The sequence below is a fragment of the Ornithorhynchus anatinus genome, chromosome 4, assembly GCF_004115215.2.
Source record: "Ornithorhynchus anatinus isolate Pmale09 chromosome 4, mOrnAna1.pri.v4, whole genome shotgun sequence".
Lineage (NCBI taxonomy): Eukaryota > Metazoa > Chordata > Mammalia > Monotremata > Ornithorhynchidae > Ornithorhynchus > Ornithorhynchus anatinus.
In genome coordinates, this window is record NC_041731.1 from 81,187,107 (window position 1) to 81,209,814 (window position 22,708).

At 51.5% G+C, this 22,708-nt stretch overlaps 1 protein-coding gene across 2 annotated transcripts in view; it reads left to right on the top strand.

Annotated features, from left to right (window-relative positions):
• The first annotated feature begins 4,116 nt into the window (after positions 1 to 4,116).
• Positions 4,117 to 22,708, top strand: part of NR5A2 (nuclear receptor subfamily 5 group A member 2) — a 163,078-nt gene continuing 144,486 nt past the window's right edge. The window contains exons 1-3 of one of the 2 annotated variants that reach the window (XM_007663920.4): positions 4,117 to 4,371; positions 17,293 to 17,430; positions 21,592 to 21,710. In XM_007663920.4, the coding sequence (XP_007662110.2) occupies positions 4,308 to 4,371; positions 17,293 to 17,430; positions 21,592 to 21,710 (321 nt within the window). In that variant the 5' untranslated portion in view covers positions 4,117 to 4,307. Of the gene's footprint in view, positions 4,372 to 16,695; positions 16,770 to 17,292; positions 17,431 to 21,591; positions 21,711 to 22,708 lie in introns of those variants that run through there. The other variant, XM_029063619.1, reaches the window with a different exon arrangement.

The following is a 22,708-nucleotide window of genomic DNA, read 5'->3' on the forward strand; positions in this document are numbered from 1 at the left end:
TGACAGATAAGGTTCAAAAAAGTGGAGTAACTCATTAATAAAATGGTTTTTTTTCTCTCCCAACAGTAACTTGTCAAGAGAGTTACTAATAAGTATTATCCAGAATAGTGATGTTGCTTTTCTCCAGCTTTGATATTTTAAATATAATCAGGAGCAGATGACAGCATAAAATACAATATTTATTGTATGATTTCTAAACTCTGTATTAAAAGGAAGAGAATATAAGCAATTCTCTTTATAATGTTATTAAATTATATGACCTCTTTTTCAGGAACTCTATAGATCAGAGCACCGTACTAGGCACTTGGGTAGTACGGAATAAAGTGAAACATTCCATTTCCAAAAGGAGCTTGCACTCTGACATGGGAGACAGGTATAAAAATGTTTGCAATTAAAGTAGTCAAAATAAATCACTGAATGGATAACCAAATAAACATTTCACAACAGTGCCGAGGATGGGTACAAATACATGTACTGGAGATAGAGGACGGAGTGATTTGAACCATTTACTGCATAAATAAAATGAGCATCCTCATTTGAAACAAAAAATCTTGGAATTTTATCAACTAACCGATTTCCCTAGCACAAGAAATCTTTCCATAAACATTTTGCAGGAGGCAGCACAGAGTCAGGGCCTTGAATATGGTGAGATGAGGAAAAGTTCCTGCCAACAGAATAAAAAGGCAAATAAACTCCTATATTTGTCTTGTTCCTGTGTCACATAGGTCTGGCACAGAAATGGATACTGCTTCAGAGAAGAAGAAAGTGTTAATTATCAAGAGAATTTTAAAGTTCTTACTAATATTCAAATATAACTAACAAAATCACCCTTTTCCTTCAAATTTCCTCTCTTTATTTTGGTAAATTTTGCTCCTCCCATCTTATTCTCATTTTTATCAGTATCAGTCTGGCTCAACATTTTTTTTTTGTTCTTGTAGATTTTAAATTGGTCAAGAAATAATTTATAGTCTTTCTCTTGCACAGTTACTCAAGAGTTTAAAAATTATATTTAAACCAAACCTCAAAGGCCAGATGGTGTTAACTTGCAGTGATAGAACCAGGAAAAGAGGAGATGGAAAGATAAAGAGGGAAATGATTATAGATGAATCCCTTAATCAATCAATCTATGCTATTGATTTAGTGTTCACTGTGTGCAGAGCACTGTACTGTGTACTTGAAAGAGTACCATACAGTGATAATAATATTGATGGTGTTTGATAAGTGCTTACTATGTGCCAAGCACTGTTCTGAGCAGATATGAGGTTATCAGTTTGGATGCAGTCCCTGTCCCATGAGGGGCTCAGAGTCTTAATCCCCATTTTACAGATGAGGTAACTGAAGCACAGAGAAGTTAAGTGATTTGCCCAAGGTCACACAACAGACAAGGAGTGGAGTCAGGATTAAAACCCAGTTCCTTCTGACTCCCAGGCCTGTGCTGTACCACTTAATAGAGCTGGTAGATGTGATCCCTCCCTCTAGGAGATTATGGTCTAGTGGAGGAGATGGACATTAGAGCAAATTTCAGATGGAGAATTGGTAGAGTTTAAAGATATGTTTCTAGGTGTTGTGGGGCTGAGAGTGGAGTGAGCATCAAAATGCTAAAGGGGTGCAGACACAGTTTCATGGGTAATGTAGGAAGGAGGCAAATAGAGCAGGGTAGGGGTTAGTCAGGGAAGGCTCCTTGGAGGAGTTACGATTTTAGTATGTCTTTGAAGAGGGGGAGAGTGGTAATCTGTCAGATATGATGGTCAAGGAAGGTCCAGGCCAGAGAGAAGATGTGAGTAAAGGGCTAGGCAGCAGGACAGGTGAAATTGAGGTATTATTAATAAGTGCCTTAACTGATTTCCTAGAAAGAGACTAAGAAATTTCATGATGGTCAGATGGTGGGAGCAGGGTAGAAAATTCCCGGAAACCTCTGTCTTGGAGCTGCTAGAATCAGAAGGTGAGAAGTCTAGTCCCAGTTGGTCTCTGATTTGCTATAGGTTACCCACCCTTCCTGCCCATCACCGTTAACTAATATATCTGAAAACTGGAGATCAACCCTTACCTGTCTTGGTTCTCATTCGGGTTGCCTTCACGTATAGATTCTAAGGTGAGAGAAGCACTTGTAAGAGAAGGGAGGAGGGTGGGAGGAAGCATTTCCTTGCCTGGAACTCCCTCCCCACCACGATCTCTAGACCACAGCTGTCTCCAAAGCCTTCCTAAAATACAACCTCTCCAGGAGTTGTTTCCCAATTTTTTTTTCTTCTCCCAAAGTTATATCCTCCTCAGTTATAACCACCTCAGTGTTCTCCCCTCTGTTAACCTCCCAGAGCACTTCTGAACATAACTGATTTACATTCTCTTCTATTTAACACTTATTTACCTACCTCGCCATCTTTTCTCCTCCCTCCTATTTGTAAATGTTTCTATTTCTCCCATTAGATTGTAACCTCCTTAAGGGTAGGAACTACGCTTTTGACATTTATTGTACGCTCCCACGTGCTTAGCCACAGTGTCCTGCTTCCAGTAGGCTCTCAGTCAATACTGTTGATTGAATGATTGAGTGTTTACAATTTGAAATCTGGGTTAAAGCTGGTGGTCTCCTAAACAGGTTTCTCTGTACCATATTTAAAAAGAAGTTCTAAAAGTATTGGTCAAACTAAACTAAAATTTTAAGCTAGAGAGCTTAGATGATTTAAAAGGTACAACTCCCTTGAAGAAGTTTTTCATGCTAAAACCTTGGAAAATGTTAGCCAGATTTTTAGAAATATCCAAATGTTAAAGATGGCTGATCTCCCCGATTCCAAAGGGTAAATGGCCTATCAGATCACCAGTCCAAAAGACAAGTTCTGCACAGAACAATTTACTATTTTATTTGTATCTTTCATTGGAAAAAAAACACCCCAAAAAACCTAGGGAATTAACCATACTATAAACTGAGAAATGATGTGTCTGCTGCTTTCTCTAATAATGATAGTCCTATTTGGCGTGAAGCAGCTACGGCCTTAGAGGGAAGAGCACGGGCTTGGAAGCGAAGGGACCTGGATTCTAATCACCGCTTTTCCATGTGTCTTTGGTGTGACTTGGACAATTCACTTAAATTCCCTATGCCTCAGTCTCATCTGTAAAATGGGGGTGGAATATCTGTTCACCCTCCTATTTAGACTGTGAGCCCCATGTGGGACAAGGAACTGTGTCTCCAACTTGATTCACTTGTATCTACTGCAGCGCTTAGGACAGTGCCCGGCACTTAAGAAAATAACAAGATGATAGTTACTCTTTTAAGGATGAGATTTTATGTTTAAAAAAATACGTTGATATTGAGCAAGTGACTAACATCTTCTCCCCCCAAACAGCCTCGCCAGATGGCCCAGTCCCTACAGAGAATCCTGCTCATTAGGACCTGGTCAACAGGGGTTGCCAAAGATTTTCTCCAGAGGAAGCAACCTAGGAAAACAACTTTGACTGTGAAAGGTTATACACATGTATTCTTTCTCAGGTTATCAATACTTAACCTTTCTTTAAAGATCTTACTTTACTGGGGGAAAAAAAATAGATGGCCCTTAACCAATTGAGCATCATCCAAACAAGTTAAGATTAGTCTCTTGTCTAATGAATAGGTGCAATAAAGAGGTTTGGTCTGACTAAAAAAAAGTCATAGCCCTCAGCTAGCCCATGCTGCTCATTGTGACAGTTGTGTGAATCACTCATCACTTGAGGGGTGAATGTCAGCTATGTTTATCATTTGCAGGTGCTTAAGCAGCCATGCACCTCTTTCCCCTTAATGTGCAGTGGTGATGACATTAAGAGGGCATGTCACAAGCCTAAATTTATAAGCTCCACTTGGGTTGGATGTTTCTCCACTGGGTACAATCTTCTGACCCCATAGTTTTACAACTTTCCGCTCTCTGTGCTGCATAGCACCTCTCCACTTCTGAGTTAATCATTTCTCTGCCATTATCTGCAAAGAGTTCTTATCTCTTTTGCTGTCACTTTATAACAGGGTCTTCTTATCAACCTGCACAGTGCCACGTGATCACCCCAAACCTATCACAAGTTTCAATTCTTCTGATTAGAGACCATCATGAAACTGGATACATGGTTTACAACAGGTCACTAATGCTGGAAAAAGTACAGAGTCCAGTGAAAGACTTGCTTGTTACTTTCTGAATTCTTGGATATTTTTTTTTTTGCTTTTCGCTAACTTTCACTGAAGGTTACTGTAGTCTGTGCGCCAAGGCCAGAAAATTTGACAGGCTGCACCTTTTGTTATACTCAATGGTATATGCCTTAATTCCAAGGGTAATCTATAATTGTATTTAAGAATGTCTTCTAGTTCTGATTCTAACGACGTACAGGAATCTATAAAACATGGATTTACAACTATGGGTAAGTAAGAATTTCTCTACTTGTTCTGAGATTGCTACTTTTAAGTGTATGATTTTGATTGTCCCCGGCTTGTTCACATTGCAAATCATAGCTTTTCATTTTGTTTTTAATGAGCAGAAATCTCAGTTTGCATATTAGTCCGTATGCATTATTCAGAGTTTAAAAAGGCAAAATGTTGAATATTTCCATATTTTAGAATTATGACACTAATATCCAGAGCAGATGTGGCTTTTCTTTTACCACTGAACTGTTAGAAGACATACGCTATGACACATTATTTCGGCTTTTGTAATGATTTTATTCATGAGATTATGACATCTCAGTAAATAAAAATGGGTTTGACCTAGATCAATAATTGGGGCCTAGAGCTTCAGGCAATTAAAAAATCCATAAATTTATTTTGAATGATGCCATATTTGTGAATTTTCCAAGTTCTGTTCCAGACCGTTTTTCAACTCTCCTATTTGTTATGCATCCAGTTCGCTGTGGACAGGAAACATGTCTATCAACTCTGCTTTATTTCATTTTCCCAGGCATTCAGTACAGTGCTCTAAACACAGTAAAGCACTCAATAAAATACTGTTGATAGATTGATTGAGTGATACAAATGGCAAATATGCTGGTACAAACAGTTTTGAACATAGAAACTGTCTCAATTATGACATTTTCAAGCGGGAACGAATTTGGTCAACACAGCCATAAACCTGGAAAAAGGCAATTCTCTTTCCTTCTTCTGTCATTGAGTATTTGCTCTAGCACGATTGTAGATCCACCTTCTGTGCGGTGTGTGCTCCATACTTGAGATCCCCCTCACTTTGGAGTCACCTGTTAAGGGTTGTCATAAGTTGTGAATTTAATTTGTAACGAAAAGTGCTCTCTCTGTTTTTTCTGAAGATGGAAACAGGCTGGGTACACTGACTTCAAAGACATTTTGGCGAGTCAAACTCCTAAAGCATATCAATACAAAAATATTCTGTAGTCAAGGAAAAGGAAAAGAGAGAGAGCATGCATAGGGCCACTAAGAACCCCTTACAGATAAAGCAGAGATTCTGAAAGTAAAAAAAGCACGGAGATAATTCGCAGCTTGAGCAGAATTCTCCCTTTAGAAGGGCAAACCCCTGCCCCCGGGGTGGAATTTCTCCCCCTGGGCACCACGCCGGACATTTGCTACCCACTGGAGCCGAGATTGCCCTGGAGATAAAGTCTAGAAAGATGCCAGCGTGGTGCAAAGCAGGCTTGGTGCACTTTGTGATTTTTTTAGTAGGGGGGCGTGCAATTTTCTCACATTCGTTCATCACATCCGAAGCCAGGGACCGGCTGACCGCGGCTCGCCTTCTCGCAACTCAATAGAATGACAAAAATATGCGGTTGCGTGCGTGTCTCGTGTGTGTGTAAGAGAATGTGAGTAGGCAGGGATCCTCATGTGAGGGGGTCAGGAATGGGATCAGTAATCCCCTTTGGGAGGAGGTTGAAAGGGGGGGGGAGGGGATGGAGAAGAAAGGGAGGGGCAATTTAAAGATCGATTTGCCCAGCAGTCTTTGAAACGATGGAGAAAACATCACTGCCCCCTCCTCAACCCACGGCAAAGTTCCCTTCCAGTGAATTCCAGAGTCGTCCTCTCCAATCTTGGGCCGGGGGCTGGGTGGGAAAGGGAGGCCCATGGCCACGGGAGAGTCCGGATTGGGGCTGGGTTGGGGGATTTAACCGGGGGTGGGGTGGGGTGGGGGGCAACTCCCTGGGGGATCATGCCAGGGCCACTTGGGGATCCGGACGGACTGGGCTCTTGGGGCCGAGTGATCTTTATGTTCTGGGGGGAAGTTGGATGGGTGGGGGGCTGGCTTCGGGACTGGAAGGGGAGAGGGCGGAGTGAAGCGCTTCCTTTTGGTCTGGACACAGCCTCGGAGACAATTTCGCTCTTGCAGGCCGGTCCTGAGCCTGGTCCAAATCCGTGCAGACTTGCTCCAGAGCAGCCTTTGTCCCCAGGCTGGGCCTCGGCCAGCGCTGTCCCCTGCCTCTCCAGAGAAGCATCATGGTGTAGGGTCTGGGAGTCAGAAGGACATGAGTTCTAATCCAGACTCCGCCACTTGTCTGCTCTGTGGCCTTGGGCAAGTCACTTCACTTCTCTGGACATCAGTTACCTCATCTGTAAACTAGAGATTAAGACTGTGAGCCACATGGGGGACGGGGACTGTGTTCAACTTGATTACCTTGTATCTACCCCAGCGCTTGGAACAGTGCTTGGCACCTAGCTTTTAACAAATACCATAACAATAATAATAATGATAATGAGGCGGGTGGCGGGACGTCCCAGACGGTGGGGGTGAGGGGACGTGGGGGGGTCCACTGCCAATTATCCGACCCCTAGAACTTACCGCCTCTCCTCCCTCCACCTCTCCCACACCCCCTCCCTTTCCAAGCCATTGTCCCCAGCTTCAACTAGGAGATGAATCCGAGAGTCTCCGGCCAACGCCAACTCAAATCAATCGTATTTATTGAGCGCTGACTCTGTGCAGAACACTGTACTAGGCCCTGGGGAGCGTACAATATAGCAGAACTGGTAGGCACTTTCCCTGCCCACAACGAGTTTACGGTCTGGAGGGCTCGGATTGGGCCCGAGGCCATCCTGCCCTTCCTGGGAAGCGGGTGCCAAGCGATCCCAAAGCGAACCAGCCTGGGCCCGCTAGGACAAACCAAGTCCGGAGAGAAAAATGGGCGGGAGGTGGAGGCTGCTGCGTGGGGGTCAAGGCTGAAACATCACCTTGTCCGTAAGCCCCGTGGCTCTGGCTAGTTCCCGGGAGAAAGTTTTGGCTTCAAAATCCCCTGATCCCTACGCAGCCGGCCTGGCTCGGGGCTAAAACTCCCCATTCCATTCACGAGCAAAAAGAAGCACTGTCTGGGCGCCCGTGTGATCCAGGTGTGAGATGGATGTGTCCAGAGAGAGAGGGGCCCGTGTGCACGTGTAAGTGTGCAGGGATAGGAGTGTCCAGGGAAGGAACACCGTGTGAGCATGCACGTGTACAGGGTGCAAGAAGGAACGTATCCAGAGAGCTGGGCCCGTGTGCACAGCGCTGAGCTAGAACCGAGGTTCCCGTTCGCGCTCCAGGATGCAAGGGTCACCTTCGGTGCAACGTTTCGGTCACCCTTGCATCCCCGGCTCCTGGGCTCATGCCACCCGAAGCCCGAGGATCCCTGAAGCGTCTGCGCCCCCCGAAAGACCCAGCTCCCGAACGGACCCTCTAGTATGCCAACCAGCTACGCGTAAAGCTGCGCAAACCTGTCCTCCTCCCCTTTCCTCGTTCCCGTAAGCAGGCCCGAGGGGACATATCCTCCTCCCATCTCCCCGACCCGTATACGAGTCGGACGGGAATAGCAGCCTCCTGCGGGCAGCAGGGAAACCCTCTGCCGGAGGCTGAGGCAGGGAGAAGGGAGCGGAGATGGGATGTGGGTGAAGGCAGAGAAGAGGTTGGGGCGAGACTGGTACACAGAACTCCAGAGGAAGAAATGCATCGCAGTAAGAACGGCTCCCTCCTGTCCCCGGCCTCCGTGTTATATGGTTTGATTCCAGCTTGGATCCAGCCTTGATCACAGGCGGAGCTGCTGAGGGAGATGGCCAGAAGGAGACCTCCCTCCTCCTCCCCCTTCTCTTCCTCCTCCTCCTCCTCCTCCATCCTTCACTCCCCTTTTCCCTCCATCCCCTCCTCTGATCCAGAAACAGCATGGCCTAATGGATAGAGCTCGTGCCTGGGAGTCAGAAGGTCATGGATTCTAATCCCGGCTCCGCCACTTGTCTGCTCTGTGCCCTTGGGCAAGCCACTTCACTTCTCTGTGCCTCAGTTCCCTCATCTGTAAAATGGGGATTAAGATTGTGAGCCCCACGTGGGACAACCTGATTACCTTGTATCTACCCCCAACGTTTAGAACAGTGCTTGGCACATAGTAAGCGCTTAACAAATACCATTATTATTATTATTACAACCCCGATTTCGCTTCCCTCCGATACCTTCAATAATAGATTGCTTGCTTCAATAATTGATTGCGCGCATCACAGGGTGCAGCACCCGGGGCGGGGATCCAGTGCCGCCTGGCAGTGAGAATGGCCTGAGAGGGTAGGGAGGACCCAGGAAACCCGAACGAGGGGTGGGGATCCTCTCCCTGAACTGCAATTCCACAATGTTGGTTCTTTCTCTCGCTCCCCCATAGGCGTTTTGAGCGTTTTCTGGGCACTCCAAAGGAGGGAGTCGGGGTCCCTTCCATGACTGGGAGCCGTGGGAGAGCAGAGTCTCCTATGGGAATCTCCCCAGGTGAGCCCTGAAGTTGTAGAGTGTGACGCTTCGGTGGCTGGAGATAGAAAGAAGTAGAGGAGGAGGGGGAGAGAGGCTGGGAGAAGAAAGAAGATGAAACAGAAGAAGTGGAGGAAGAGGAGGACAACAGAAAAAAAAGAAGTAGAAGAGAAGCAGCATGGCCTAATGGATAGAGTACAGGTCTGGGAGTCAAAAGGACCTGGGTGGTGATCCTGCTCTGCTGCTTATCTGCTGTGTGACCTTGGACAAGACACTTCACTATTCTGTGCCTTAATTACCTCATCTGTAAAATGGATTAAGGCTTTGGGAAACGGGACTGTGTGCAACCTGATTAGCTTTCATCTACCCCAGGGCTTAGTACAATGCCTGGCTCGTAGTAAATGCTCAACAAATTACCATTTTAAAAAAAAAGGAAGAAAAGAAGGAGGAGGAAGAGGACGACGACAGAAAACAATTAAAATGAAAGGGGAAAAGGCAAAACGAGAGAGGGGAGAGACTAGGAAAGTGATGACTTGCATATGACGGCAAAGGAGTCAATAAAGACGAGCTGTGGTTTAAGGAAAGAGAACGAAAAGTTTTGGAAAAGAAATGGAGTGTGGTTGCTGGAGGAGATGGAGGAGAAGGAAGAAGGGGACCAGACTTACTAGTTAAAACCAAAAAAAACCTCAAGAGCATTTTTTTTAAGCACCCAGTGTCTGCAGTCCCGAACGAGCAGATCCAAGCAAGTTCCCGCTTCTCGGGGAAACATCGACATTCCCAGCCAACTAAGTGCTGCTCGCAGCCTACGGGTCTGTAACGCAGGAGAAATTGCCACGGTTCCCGATGGAAAGGGCAGCGCAGGCCGGGGGGAAATCAAGGCTGGCCGGGAACCCGGTGGGCTGATTCCAGCCTGCTTGAAGTTGGCGGAGCGCAACTGTGAGCCTTCCCTCATCAAAGGCCAAAGCCAAATGTTTCTGACCTCATAGCCCGCTCGAGCTTGCCGAAAGATCCAAAGTCCTAACTCGAGTAACAACTCCGGAAACTGCCCAAGTTCAGTCGCGGGGGTAAACTGCGGGTGTGTCGAATCTCCAACCCCCTGCCCAGGTTAACCAGACTTAGATCACCCCGCATCATTGCTTTGTTGAACAAAGATGGGTTAAAAAAAAAAAAAACAACCAAAAAACAACGCAATCTGGACATTGATGCAGGACGATCTAGGTCTGGAAGGGAAGGTGACTTTCCAACGCTTGACTCCTGGGTGCCTGGTTTTGCCCAATATCTACTCCCGGGGCAACATTCTCCAACGGTTGGACAGACTGGGCCAACACGGAGGGTCGAGTCTCACCCACCAGGGCTGTGGGAGACGGAATTTGGCTTCACCGGGCAAGTGCCAGCCTGCCCCCTAAGTCCTCTGAACCTCGGTACATTCTGCAAGGACGCCATTTGGGACGGGGACTGCGCAAAGAAGAACTGGGGGCAGTGGGCCCATCGCCCTGGAAACTGGATTGGCTCTAGACAAGCCAGAGCGAGGGCGGCGATTATCGGAAAAGTTCATCAATATAGACCCTCTAGTCAGTTTGGCTCATTCGGGATCAAATTACCCTAGTTTTTCCCCAGTGAAAAGTTTGGACTTTCCCCCGCCCCACTTTTTAATTTATTGATTTAATCCTCCACTTTGTGTGGACTAGAGGTCCCAGCTCTTGGCGGGTCTCTAGCAATCACAAAAGGTGTCAAAAACACTCATTCGGTCAATCAATCGTATTTACTGAGCGCTTACTGTGTGCAGAACATTGCTCTAGGCGCTTGGGAGAGTACAATATAATAGAGTTGGTAGGCACTCACTGCTTCCCAAACTCATTTACTCAATCAGTCGTTCACTCACGCACTCGTGTTTACTCACATTCACGCGCGCATTCTTTTCCTCACTTATTCACTCGCTCGTTCGTTCTTCCTTTCATTCGTTCGTTCGTTCGTTTATTCGTTCGTTCTTTCGTTGGTTCCATCCCCGCCCTCTTGCCAAGTGTGATTTTCCTGGATTTAAGAGTCACTTTTGAGAAGATATTTAGGGCGTCGATCCGGGCGGCGCCAATTTCCGAGCCCTTCCTCGTTCACCAGGCGAAGTGGAGCGTTTCGGAGCCCACGGGAATGGGAGCTCTGCAAAGCTGCCGATGAAAGTTAGTTTAGGAAACGGAATCCGGGGCTTATAGTAGTTCTTCCTAAGCAGACGCCGTTTAAACCAAGTTTCCCCAGTTCGTAGGGAAGGTCGCTCAGGGGGTGGGGCAGGGAGGAGAAGGAGGGGTACGGGAGGAAGAGGAGAGGCAGAGGAGGGGAGGAGAAGCACTTTTGGGTTTGGACTCTGCGCTGTGCCCTGTGCTAAGAGCCACGAGCTGGCAGACTCTTGGGTCGCTCGCGGCATGAGCTCAGGCCCCTGGAACCGGGGTGAAGCCCCCGATACCCACCAGAGAAAACTCTCTGGAAAGGCTTGGCATCGCTCCTCCTTCTGACCCGCACCCCCCTTTCCTCCCCCAGCGAGGTCTGGTGGTTAAAACACGGGTCCGGGGTTCTAATCCAGATCCTCCACTTGTCTGCTTTGTGTCCTGGTGTGAGTCACTTCCCTGAAGCAGCGTGGCTTAGTGGAAAGACCACGGGCTTGGGAGTCAGAGGACGTGGGTTCTAATCCCCGCTCTGCCACTTGTCCGCTATGTGACCTTAGGCAATCCACTTAACTTCTCTGGGACTCGGTTCCCTCATCTGGAAAATGGGGAGTAAGACTGGGGGCCCCAAGTGGACCACCTGATTACCTTGTATCTGCCCCAGCGCTTACAAGAGTGCTTAGCACATAGTAATCCCTTAACAAATACCATTATTATTATTATTCTCTGTGCCTTGCTTACCTCAACTGCAAAATGGAGATTAAGACTGTGGGACAAGGACGGTGTCGAACCTGATTAGCTTGTATCTACTTCCATGCTTAGTACGTAGTACTAAGCATATAGTGAGCGCTTAACAAATGCCATTAAAAAAAACAAACTAATCTCCAGCTACTCAGGCCCCAAGATACCCGACCCTCCCTATCCAGGGCTGTCAATCCTTGGAATCTAAGGCACAGGGACCAGAAGAAAGGAGATACACACATACACAGAGATAGACACACGGGAAAAGACAAAAACACACGGAGACAGAAACTGGGACACAGAGGAAAAGGCACCTACACAGACACATATATACACATACACACATACATACAAGCATACCACACACGGACATGGTGTGAATGGAAGTTCTTAGTTTATCCACCGAACGCGCTGGCTGGATCAAATATTCTAGGACTGTGCTTCTGGCGCTAATCAAGGCTGCGGGAGCTTCCTCGAGCCATCATCCTGCATAATTGCAAATGTCAATCAAGGCTTTCAAAAAAAAATGTCAGAACCAAGGCGGGAGAACTCAGGAGATATTTAGAGGGGAGGGCGGAGGGGCGAGGGGGAGGAAAAGGGAGAGAGGGGGAAGAGAGAGAGAGTTCGTGAGAAGTTAGTAAAGAAGCCTGAGCGAAAAGGATGGGCTGGAGAGAGGACGGTGGAGCCTCCTAGGACCCCGAAGAGGACGAAAGTTGGGGGTGGGGGGGCACACAGGAGATGGGAGGGGGCAACTGGTGTTCAATTACCAGTAGTTATAAACCTTTAGACTGAGCTCGCTGTGGGCAGGGGTTGCTTCTCTTTATTGCCATACTGTACTTTCCCCAGCGCTTAGTACAGTGCTCTGCACACTGTAAATACGATTGAATGAATGAATGAACCCCTCTCCCCTCCCCCTGCATCCGTCGTATGTGTGTGTGTCTGCATGTGTACGCGCCCCCCAGACCCAAGGGGGAAAGGGAGGAGCCACCTGGCTGTCTCTGTCCCTGTATGTTTGCGGACCCAGCTGGGTGCCCCTTGGCCAGAGTCCTGTCCGCCCGCCCGAACGCCTGCTCAGTGTGGACTCGTTCATTCAATCGTGTATTTTGAGCGCTTACTGTGTGCAAAGCACTGTATTAAGCACTTGGGAAAGTACACTGTGCCCGCGCACTCTCTGGCCCCTTAGGAAGCCGCAGGGCTCCATCCTATCCCAGACCAAACCCCGCATCCCTTCCTTCCCGAAGGTCCCTCCACCGGCGGGTTTCGGGATCCTAACATTAGCCCTATTAATAATGTTGGTATTTGTTAAGCGCTTACTATGTGCCGAGCACTGTTCTAAGCGCTGGGGGAGATACAGGGTAATCAGGTTGTCCCACGTGGGGCTCACAGTCTTCATCCCCATTTTACAGATGAGGTCACTGAGGCACCGAGAAGTGAAGTGGCTTGCCCAAAGTCACACAGCTGACAGGTGGCGGAGCCGGGATTAGAACCCATGACCTCTGACTCCTAAGCCCGGGCTCTTTCCACTAAGCCACGCTGCTTCTTCTAGCCCTATTGTCCAGTCTACGTGATCTCCGAGTCCCAAGGTGAAGATGGATCCCTTCGGGCCGGGCACTGACCTGGGGCCTCGCTGCCCATGATGGGAAGGGGAGGTTTGGGGGAGAGGGAGGTCGGGGGAGCTCGGGTAGATACACTATAATCAGGTTGGAACAGTCCCTGTTCCACAAAAGGTTCCTAGTCTCAAGTCCCATTTTACAGATGAAGTAACTGAGGCACAGAGAAGTTAAATGACTTGCCCAGAGAGTGGAGTCCGGATTAGAACCCAAATCCTCCAACTCCCAGGCCGGTGCTCTATTCGGTAGGCCAAGATGCTTCTCTGCTCTCTAGTGAGCTCCGTGTGGGACAGGAACTGTGATCTATCCATCATCTTGCTTCCTTCCTTCCCTCTGCTAAACGCAGGGCTTTGACGCATAAAAAGAATTTCATAAATACCATCCCAATCGGCTGTGCTGAGGATGTCGACCGGGGAGTGGAAGAGCGGAAGAGGCCATTATAGGGCTTGCAGAGTCTGAGGATCTCCTTCATGTACTTGTTATGTACAGAGCTGCAGCGCTTAGAACAGTGCTCCAGCTCTTAGAACAGTGCTCCAGCTCTTAGAACAGTGCTCGACACGTAGTAATCGCTTAAGAAATGCCATCATTATCATTACCATAACTGGCACTCTTCTGGGCCCTTGGAAGAGTACAGTAGAATTAGTAAACACCATCCATGCCCTCAGGGATTTTACCAACTGGGAGGGATTTTAGATCTCTGTGCCTACACTGAGGTGGGGACCGGGGCCTTTTCGTTCGGGAAATTCCAGAGGTCCTCCAGTCTCGCGTCCGACACCCGTGCGGGTCTAAGAGCAGCGTCCAGCCCGTTGGCCAAGCCCAGCTCTGCCCCCGGGACCCTCCGACCCCTGGGGCGGGATGAGGAAAGAAGAAGCCGGTGGATGGTCTGGGGGAGGGTTACAGGACCAGCTCGAAACTAGCAGGGCCGGCCTTCCCTGCGGGATCCGGAGCCTCTCTCGCCCTCCCCGGTTTGGCCGAAGGGAATCAGCGCCCTCCCGGCCCGCACCCCCGGGATCAGAGTGGGAATCCCACGGACACTGGTCTCGCCCATCAGCTGAGAACAGGAAGGGTCCCCTGACCGTTCGTAATGTTGGTAATTTGTTAAGCGCTTACTATGTACAGACAGTGCTCTAAGCGCTGGGGTAGATACAGGGTCATCAGGTTGTCCCACGTGAGGCTCACAGTTAATCCCTATTTTCCAGATGAGGTAACTGAGGCCCAGAGAAGTGAAGTGGCTTGCCCACAGTCACACAGCTGACAAGTGGCAGAGTCGGGAGTCGAACCCATGACCTCTGACTCCATAGCCCAGGCTCTTTCCACCGAGCCACGCTGCTGACCGTTAGGCGGCTGGACAGTCAGTGCATCCACGTTGAACCGAACGAATCCAGAGAAGGGATCCTGAGATCTGGGAAGCAGCGTGCCTTTAGTGGAAAGCGCCCGGGCTTGGGAGTCAGAGGTCGTGGGTTCTAATCCCGCTCCGCCACTTGTCGGCTGCGGGACTTTGGGCAAGTCACTTCACTTCTCTGTGTCTCAGTTCCCTCCTCTGTTTAAAATGGGGATTAAGTCTGTGAGCCTCAGGTGAGACAACCTGATTACCTCGTTTCTACCCCACCCCCGCCCTTAGAACAGTGTTTGGCACATAGTAAGCGCTAAAATACCTTTATTGTTATTATCTCTCCTTCGGGGCTGCAGTTCGGTGGGATCCCAGTCCCGTGGGTGCCAACGGATGGTCCGGGCGGGGACGGGCAGGGATAGGTTTGAATTACCAGCGTGGATTAGTGGAAAGAGCCCGGGTTTGGGAGGCAGAGGTGGTGCGTTCTAATCCCGGCTCCGCCACTTGTCTACTGTGTGACTTTGGGCAAATCACTTCGCTTCTCTGTGCCTCAGTTACCTCATCTGTAAAATGGGGGTGAAGACTGTGAGCCCCACGTGGGACAACCTGATTCCCTTGTATCTACCCCAGTGCTTAGAATGATGCTTGTAATCGCATAGTAAGCGCTTAACAGATACCATCATCATTAGTATTATTATTACCCACGGGTCCAAGAGTCCTCATCCACGGGAAGGGTTTCCCAACATCCCAGAAAAAACTGGTTCGGAGACTATGGGGTCCTGGGTCTTGGAAAAAGCGAATTGGACTGAGTGGGACAGAGGAAGCGTGGAAAAGGTTGGTCTCTCCCCCATTTCGTGCCATTGACGCCCGGATTAGCGCTCCCTCTTGGGACGCGCAGGAAGCGCTTAGTACAGTGCTCTACACCCGGTAAGCGCTCGATAAATACGATTGAATGAATGAATTAATAGGGGGTTTTAAGTTGGGCCATTTCGTGCGCTCTACGGGCTTGCACGGGACGGCTCGGTCCCGCGGGGCCAGCGCTGGCCGCTCTGGAGGTGTTGTCCTTTCCGAGCGCGGCTCTGCTGACGGAGGCTGCCGCGGAGGAACAGATGGCTCAACTTTTAAAAATGCGGGATCGCATGCAGGCTCTGCCCCGCCGGGAGCTAGAAGCCCCAGAATTGGCTCTGAAGGTCGTGGGAGGGATCTCGGAGCCCTTCGGAAGGGGCCGTTCACGAGGGCAGCACCAGCTAAGGACCGGAGAAAGCAGGGATGCAGGGGGAAGCAATCTCAGATCATGCACATCCCTCCCTCTCCCCATCCCTCAGTCCTGATTCTCCCCCCGTGTGCCCTCCCTACCCTTCGGAGGCTGGCCAAGGGGCTGCCCGGGGGTCGCCGCTTGGGCCACCTTCCCGCATCCTGGCTCGACGGGGGCCTTGGGCACGGAGGGCTTTGCCCTAGAGAGGGGCCGCCTGAAGAGGAGAGGGTGAGGGGACTCTCGTGGGGTCTTATGCCAAGTGCCAAGACCTTTAGAGACGCCACTGGGAGCAATTTCCTTCTTTTATTCCTCTTTCTCTACAAGGGCCTTCGCCCGTTCCCCCCATCCCCCTTCGCCCTCAGAATAGAAGAAAACCTTGATTGGACTTGGGGTGGGGAGTCGGCTTCGCGGGTTCTGGAAGGCTCTGGGGAATTCATTCATTCATTCAATCGTATTTATTGAGCGCTTACTAAGTGCACAGCACTGGACTAAGCGTTTGGAATGGACAATTCGGCAAGATAGAGACAACCCCTGCCCAACAACGGGCTCACAGCCTAAACACGGGCTCACGCTGAACTGCCAAGGGGACGGGCTTGTGTGTGTGTGTGTGTGTGTGTGTGTGTCTGTGGGGGGGGGGGTGTGAGGGTGGGTATGGGGGGGAGTGGGGGGGAGTGTACACGTGCGTACGCGTGTGTGTGCCCGCGCGCGCGCCGCCTTCCCATTGGTTGCAGAAACATTCGTCCCCTCGTGCCCGTAACTTCAAGTATCTGAAATCACTCCCTTCTTCCCGGGCCGCGTCCCTCTTCCCAGCACCCACAGCCCGCCCGGGAGAGGGGCGGGGAGCGGTGAGGGGCGGGGGAGGGGGGGCGGGAAGGGGCGGGATGGAGGGAGCCGGCCGGTCCTAGTCCATCCTTGAACCAGAAGGACTGGAGAAAACGAGGCAGCGGCCCCGCAGCGGCTGCACGGCGCTGCGAAGCCGGGCAGGGGGATGCCCATGGCCCGGGACGCCCCACTGCTGCCGCCGCTGCGGTGAGCCGACCACCCCGGGCCGGTCCTTGCCCCCCGGGCCGGTCCTTCCCCGCAGGGCCGGTCCTTCCCCCCCGGGGCTGGTCCGTCCCCCTGGGCCGGTCCTTTCCCCCCGGGTTGGTCCTTCCCCCCCGGGCCGGTCCTTCCCCCTGGGTCGGTCCTTCCCCCCCGGGCCGGTCCTTCCCCCTGGGCCCGTCCTTCCCCTCCGGGCCGGTCCTTCCCCCCGGGCCGGTCCTTCCCCCCGGACCAGTCCTTCCCCCCTTCCGAGCCGGTCCTTCCCCCCCCCCCCTCCCCCCGGGGCAGGTCCTTCCCCCCCTCCCCAATTGCCGACCTCGGCCACCCGGGGCGGGACAGGGCAGCAGCCGGCGGCTGGAGGCGGGCGAGGGGAGGGCTTGGAGAAGGAGAAAGAGGAGGAGGGGGTGGAGGTGGTGGAGATGGTGAAGGAGGAGGTGGGCGGAGATGGGAGGGCGCCCTCCGTCGCCCTTTCTTGCCTCCGCGTGAGTTGACTCTGTGCTGCCGTGTTCAGGTGCTGGGCTCCCGGACGGACACGGACCCCCGACCCCGGCCCGCGGCCGTCCGGTCATGCTGCCTAAAGTGGAGACAGAAGCGCTGGGTCTCGCCCGATCGCATGGGGACCAGGGGCCGATGCCGGAAAACATGCAAGGTAAGGTCCCCTGGCAAGACGAGGGCGGGAGGGCGGTGGGCAAAGGCAGGGCAGGGGCCGGACACCAGCACGGTGCGGGTAGCTCGGTCACCACTTAGGCAGGGCGGGCCGGGCACAGGCAGGACAGCCGGCGCCATGTAGGCAGGGAGGGCTGGGCACCGGCTGGGCACCGGCTGGGCACCGGCTGGGCACGGGCTCCGTGGCTGGGCTGTCCGGCTCAGGTCCGGTCCCGGACGGCCTGGGGGAGCCGCCCACCGCGACCATCCACGGCTCCGGGAGAAACTTAAGTTCCGGACGACTTTGCTGGCTTAGAACAGTGCTTGGCACACAGTGAGCGCTTAGCAAATGCCATCATCATTATTATTATCATCATTCCCGCGCTGCTGGCCTCGGCCGGGGGTTCGACCTGGGAAAGGAGTATGTGGACCCAACGAGGCAATGACCCCGGGGAGTGGGGGGGGGGGGGGTGGAGAAGCAGGAAGGACCCCATGGGATTAAAGTGCCCCACGACGCCCCCCGGACCCAGGAGGAAAGCAGGGGGGGGGGGGGGCGAACGGGGCACGAAAAATGCCGCCCTCAACTCCGCGGAGCGTAAAAGGGTCGATGGGACCCTCCCCTTGTCCCGTCTCGGGGGGGTGGGGAGGGAGGGAGGGAGAGGAGAAACACTAGCTTGATGCACATACTTCAATCAGAGTATTGGGAATAGGCAAGTCCCATCTGTTTCCCCAGCTCTTGATTGCTAACGAGAAAACAAATAAATTCCGCTGGCGGCGCGGCCTCGCGCTCAGAAATAGCAGTCCGGATCTGGCTTGCATTAAAGCCCCGAGGAAGTTGATCACAGTTGCTTGGGCAAGGACCGGTGGTCCGTTGGCAGAGAGGGCGGGAGGGCGAGTGGTGCAGGGGGAGGACGGGGTTAAGAAAGCCCCCCCCCCCATCCCCCCGGGAGGTGCCGTGCGCTGGCCTCGGATCTCGGGATCGATCAGTCAATCGCATTTCTGGAGCGCCAACTGTGTTCAGATCACTGCACTAAGCGCTTGGGAGAGAACGGCGTGACAGAGTTGGTAGACAAGTTCCCTGCCCCCGAACGAATAACGCTCTAGTGATGTTACCTGCCCGGGCCGCGCGTCCCGAACGCACATCTGCACGGGGCTCGGCGCGGTTTGGGGTGGGGGCCAATCCAGCCGCCGGGCCTGCTTTGGGGAGGGTTTCCCGGATTCCCTCCAGGCGGAGGAAAGGGGCTCGGGAAAATCCCTGAAGTCAAACTGCTGCCTTTTAGAGAGAGAGAGAGAAAGAAGAGGAGAGGAGAGACAGGACAGGACAGGACAAGAGAGGAGAGAATAGGAGAGGACAGGACAGGACAAGACAGGAGAGAAGAGGACAGGACAGGACAGGAAAGGAGAGGACGGGACAGGAGAGAAGAGGAGAGGTGAAGAGAGGAGAGGAGAGTGAGCTCGGACCAGAAGGAGCCTATTCGCAGGGCGCTGGCGGGGCCAGAGTTTAGGAAACCGGCCGGATCCGGGCGTCCAGGGCGCACAAGAAACTCTCTGCCCGGCGTCCTGGCGCACGTGCTTCCAGGGGATCCCGCAGGGAGAACCGTCCTGGGAATGCGTCCGGGAAGGAAGAGGGAGAGAATGGTCATTCCGGGTAATGAAGATTGCAGAGGGAAGCGGAATCTTCCCGTCCCAAACCTTAATCATCTCGCCCCGGGATGGGGGAGGGAAGGCTGCGAGGCGCTTGGCCAAAGAAGTTGGGGGGAGGTCCCGTCCGGAGCTGGCTGACCATCTGCGTCCCCCAAGACTTTCCCGCCCCCCGCCGCAGGCGTCCAGCCCACCTAACCTGCATCTCGGAGAGCCGAAAGGGCCGGGACAGAAGCGGGGGGGCTCGGATCTCCAGGGTCCCTTTCCGTGCTCTCCGAGAAAACTCCTCTACCAACTTCTTCGCAGTTTGCTCCCCCGGGGGGGGCGATCCTAAATCCGATCTCGAGTGCGAACCGGCCCGCCCCGTCCCATTCCTTCCGGGCTGTCTCAGGAGTCCATCTGGGATCCGGAACCGGGATCCGGAACCGGGATCCGGAACCGGGATCCGGAACCGGGAGGGTCCGCCTTCGCCTCTCTCGGTCCTAGAGGCTGCCCTGGCTTCCCTGCCGTTCGTCGGGCCGTCACCTCCCACTTCTCTGGGTCTGGAGGTCCAGGGAAAAGTATTCTTCCCTGTCCTTTTTCGGCCTCGATCCTTGCCGCGGAAATAAACCGCGGAGCTTCGGCAAGGGTGAGCCCCCCCTCCCCAAAATAGTGTGCGTCCCGAAGCAGCTTTGGACTCCCGGCGCCTGGGGAAGGGGAGAAAGGGGTGCGGACACCAGGTATTTTCCCTCCGTCTCTAATCCGAGAGAAATCCCTTCTGCGGAATTAAATTCCCTGGAAGTTCTGGCTCCTGGCTCTCTCCGCCCCTGGTCCCGTCTCCCGGCCGTGTCCTACCGCCTTTCTCTCCTAAGCGCTCAGTACGGTGCTCTGTGCCCAACAAGCGCTCGATCAATACAGCTGATTGATTAATTGATTTCTACTCTGTGGACCTTCCAAGCGAGACCCGCATTCCGGGCTCGGACGAAAGTCCCCTGCCCCAGGACCGTCCCCTGGGTCGGGCCACAGCCGGCGGTCCACGGGTCTGTGGGATTTGCTCCAAAGATTTGGGGCTTCAGAGCTGGCGTTTTCAGTTTTCGAGGCAAATCTCTCCGTAGCCCCTTTTTCCCCCAGCCCATCCGCTTCCTCCTGCCCCATCCACCCATTTTCCCCCAGCCCATCCCCTTCCTCCTGCCCCATCCACCCATTTTCCCCCAGCCCATCCCCTTCCTCCTGCCCCATCCACCCATTTTTCCCCAACCCATCCCCTTCCTCCCGCCCCATCCAACCATCTACGTTCCTCAAACCAGCAGCGGGCTCTGCCAAGGTGGAGGGGCGGAAAGCTGGGCGAGGGGCAGCTTGGCACGGCGCAGGGGCAGCGAGAAGGAGAGGGCAGCGAGAAGGAGAGGTGCCACGCAAATATTCTCGCAGAAGCAGGGCGCGCACCCATCGGGCCCTCCGCTCCCAGCGCCCTGCCTTGCCCGGCCTGGGGAAGTTTGTCTGGAAGCCTGGTGTGGATCAGGGGGCAGGGGGCTGTTGGAGCAATATTTGTCGGGTCTCCCAACGCAGCTGCCTTGGCCGTTTACCATTTTTCAGGCTCTGCCCGTCTCTGGGAAGTTCCCTTTCCTGCCCAGAGAGCGCGCCTGGCACCACCGGGCTTGGCCAAGGCGAAACCCACCCAACCCCTTTCTCCCACTTTGGCCTTCGCCCCCCACCCCTTTCCTGTGCAAAACGGTGGTGGGGTGAGGGGTGGGGGTGGCAGGAAGGGTTTGGGGAAGCAGGACGGGCTCTATAGAGGCGCAACTTGAAGATTTCCAGGAATCTAGGTGGAGGACCCGAGCCCGGTGGCGCAGAGGGCACTCGTTGGGTTTGGGGGCCAGGATCCAAAAAGGATAAAATCTGAAATGTCCAGTCCCGGCCCGAGGCTTCAAACCCCGCCGAGCGCCTCCTTTCTGGAAGAAGGGTGGACGAATGCAACCTTAGGTGAATGGGTAGCGATGCGCGTCGCAGTGCTTGGCACAGAGTAAGCGCTTAAACAGAACGCCACCGTTATTATTGGAACGGCCATCTCACCGGAGCGGGCTGACGCCACTCCTTGGCTTGGGCAGGGAGACAAACTTGGGGCTCTGGCTTTTCCAAGGCTTTTGCAATAAGGGGGAAAATCTACTTTCATTGACTTCTCTTTCTGAGCCCAATTTCGGTTGCCGGGCAAAGCGACGCGAGCGTGCGTGCGGCAGGAGCTGTTTAAAGTTGCAAAAGAACGTACAAAAGGCACCTTACCTGGTATCCACCCCAGCGCTTAGAACAGTGCTTGGCACATCGTAAGCGCTCAACAAAAACCATAATAATTATCACTATTAATAATAAATGAGCCGGAGAGCGCGTTCCCCGAGTCGCGGCTCTACTTTCCACGCGTAAAAAACATTTCTTCTCTGCAGCAACTGGGTGAAAGTTGGCTTTTGGTTTCTCTTGGATGATTCGACTGAAATGATTCCTGCGGCAGGCACTGCTTGCTTAATGAGTTTTTTTTTTTTTTTGTCTTTTTCAGTGTCTCAGTTTAAAATGGTGAATTATTCTTACGATGAAGATCTCGAAGAACTCTGTCCAGTCTGTGGAGATAAAGTGTCCGGGTACCATTATGGGCTTCTCACCTGTGAGAGTTGCAAGGTTTGGTGCAAGCTGCTAACTAGAATGAAAACTCTTTTTCAAAAGAAAGAATTTCCCCATGGCCTCCTTCTGATCGAATTTGTTGCCGTTTTCAGATACGCTTAAAAGACTGACTAATCGCTTGGAGAGAGTTCTTTGAAAAGTGCCTCATTTTCCTAAAACGATCCAAAGATTAATGGTGTTTTGTAGTGCTTCTTAACTACTTTCCATTGCTTCTAATAAATAATATTGCATTATAAAGTGACGCGGTTGCAGAACTGCCATTTCAAACAGCTCTAAATATTTATTTCAGTCGATTTAGGAACTTTTAGAAGACGTGGCAAAATATTTGGTTCCATAAATTTCGATTTCCAAGCAATTAGTATTGCTACTCATTGGGATGAAATGTGACTTGTTGCTTATTACTTGATTGTTATTTAGCTTTTAAACAATATTTAGATATTTCCATTTTACAGCATTGAAAATGAATATATGGTAAATGATATATACAGTGATATAAGATGCATTTTATGACAGATGCACTTTACTCTGGCTGCAAGGAAATTTTATAATAATATATGAAAAATTGACTTTTAAAACATTATGAATGAAGTGATAGCCATTTTATATTAATACTGAAAGTGGAAAAAAGTCTATTCAACTACTTAATCAGTCACAATTAAAATACTTTATTCTCTATACAAATTAAAGTTCAATTTCTCTAGAGAACTAGCAGACTAGACTATCAAATAATACTTTGATAAGCCTATGAATTGGCCATGAAATTTCAAATATTATGTTGTGGGGTTTTTTTCTCTGAAGGGAAACTAAAGATAAACAAAGACTTTACTTGTCTAAACTCCCTTTTTCTTTGGAAAATGTTTGCCATGTTCCCTCTTTCCCTAAAAAGTTCCTCCATTTAATTATATTTCAGTAAAATTGTGAGCAGACACCCTCCATACACACACACACACACACGCACACACATTTCCCCTCCCCACCCCACCCCCCCAAGTTGT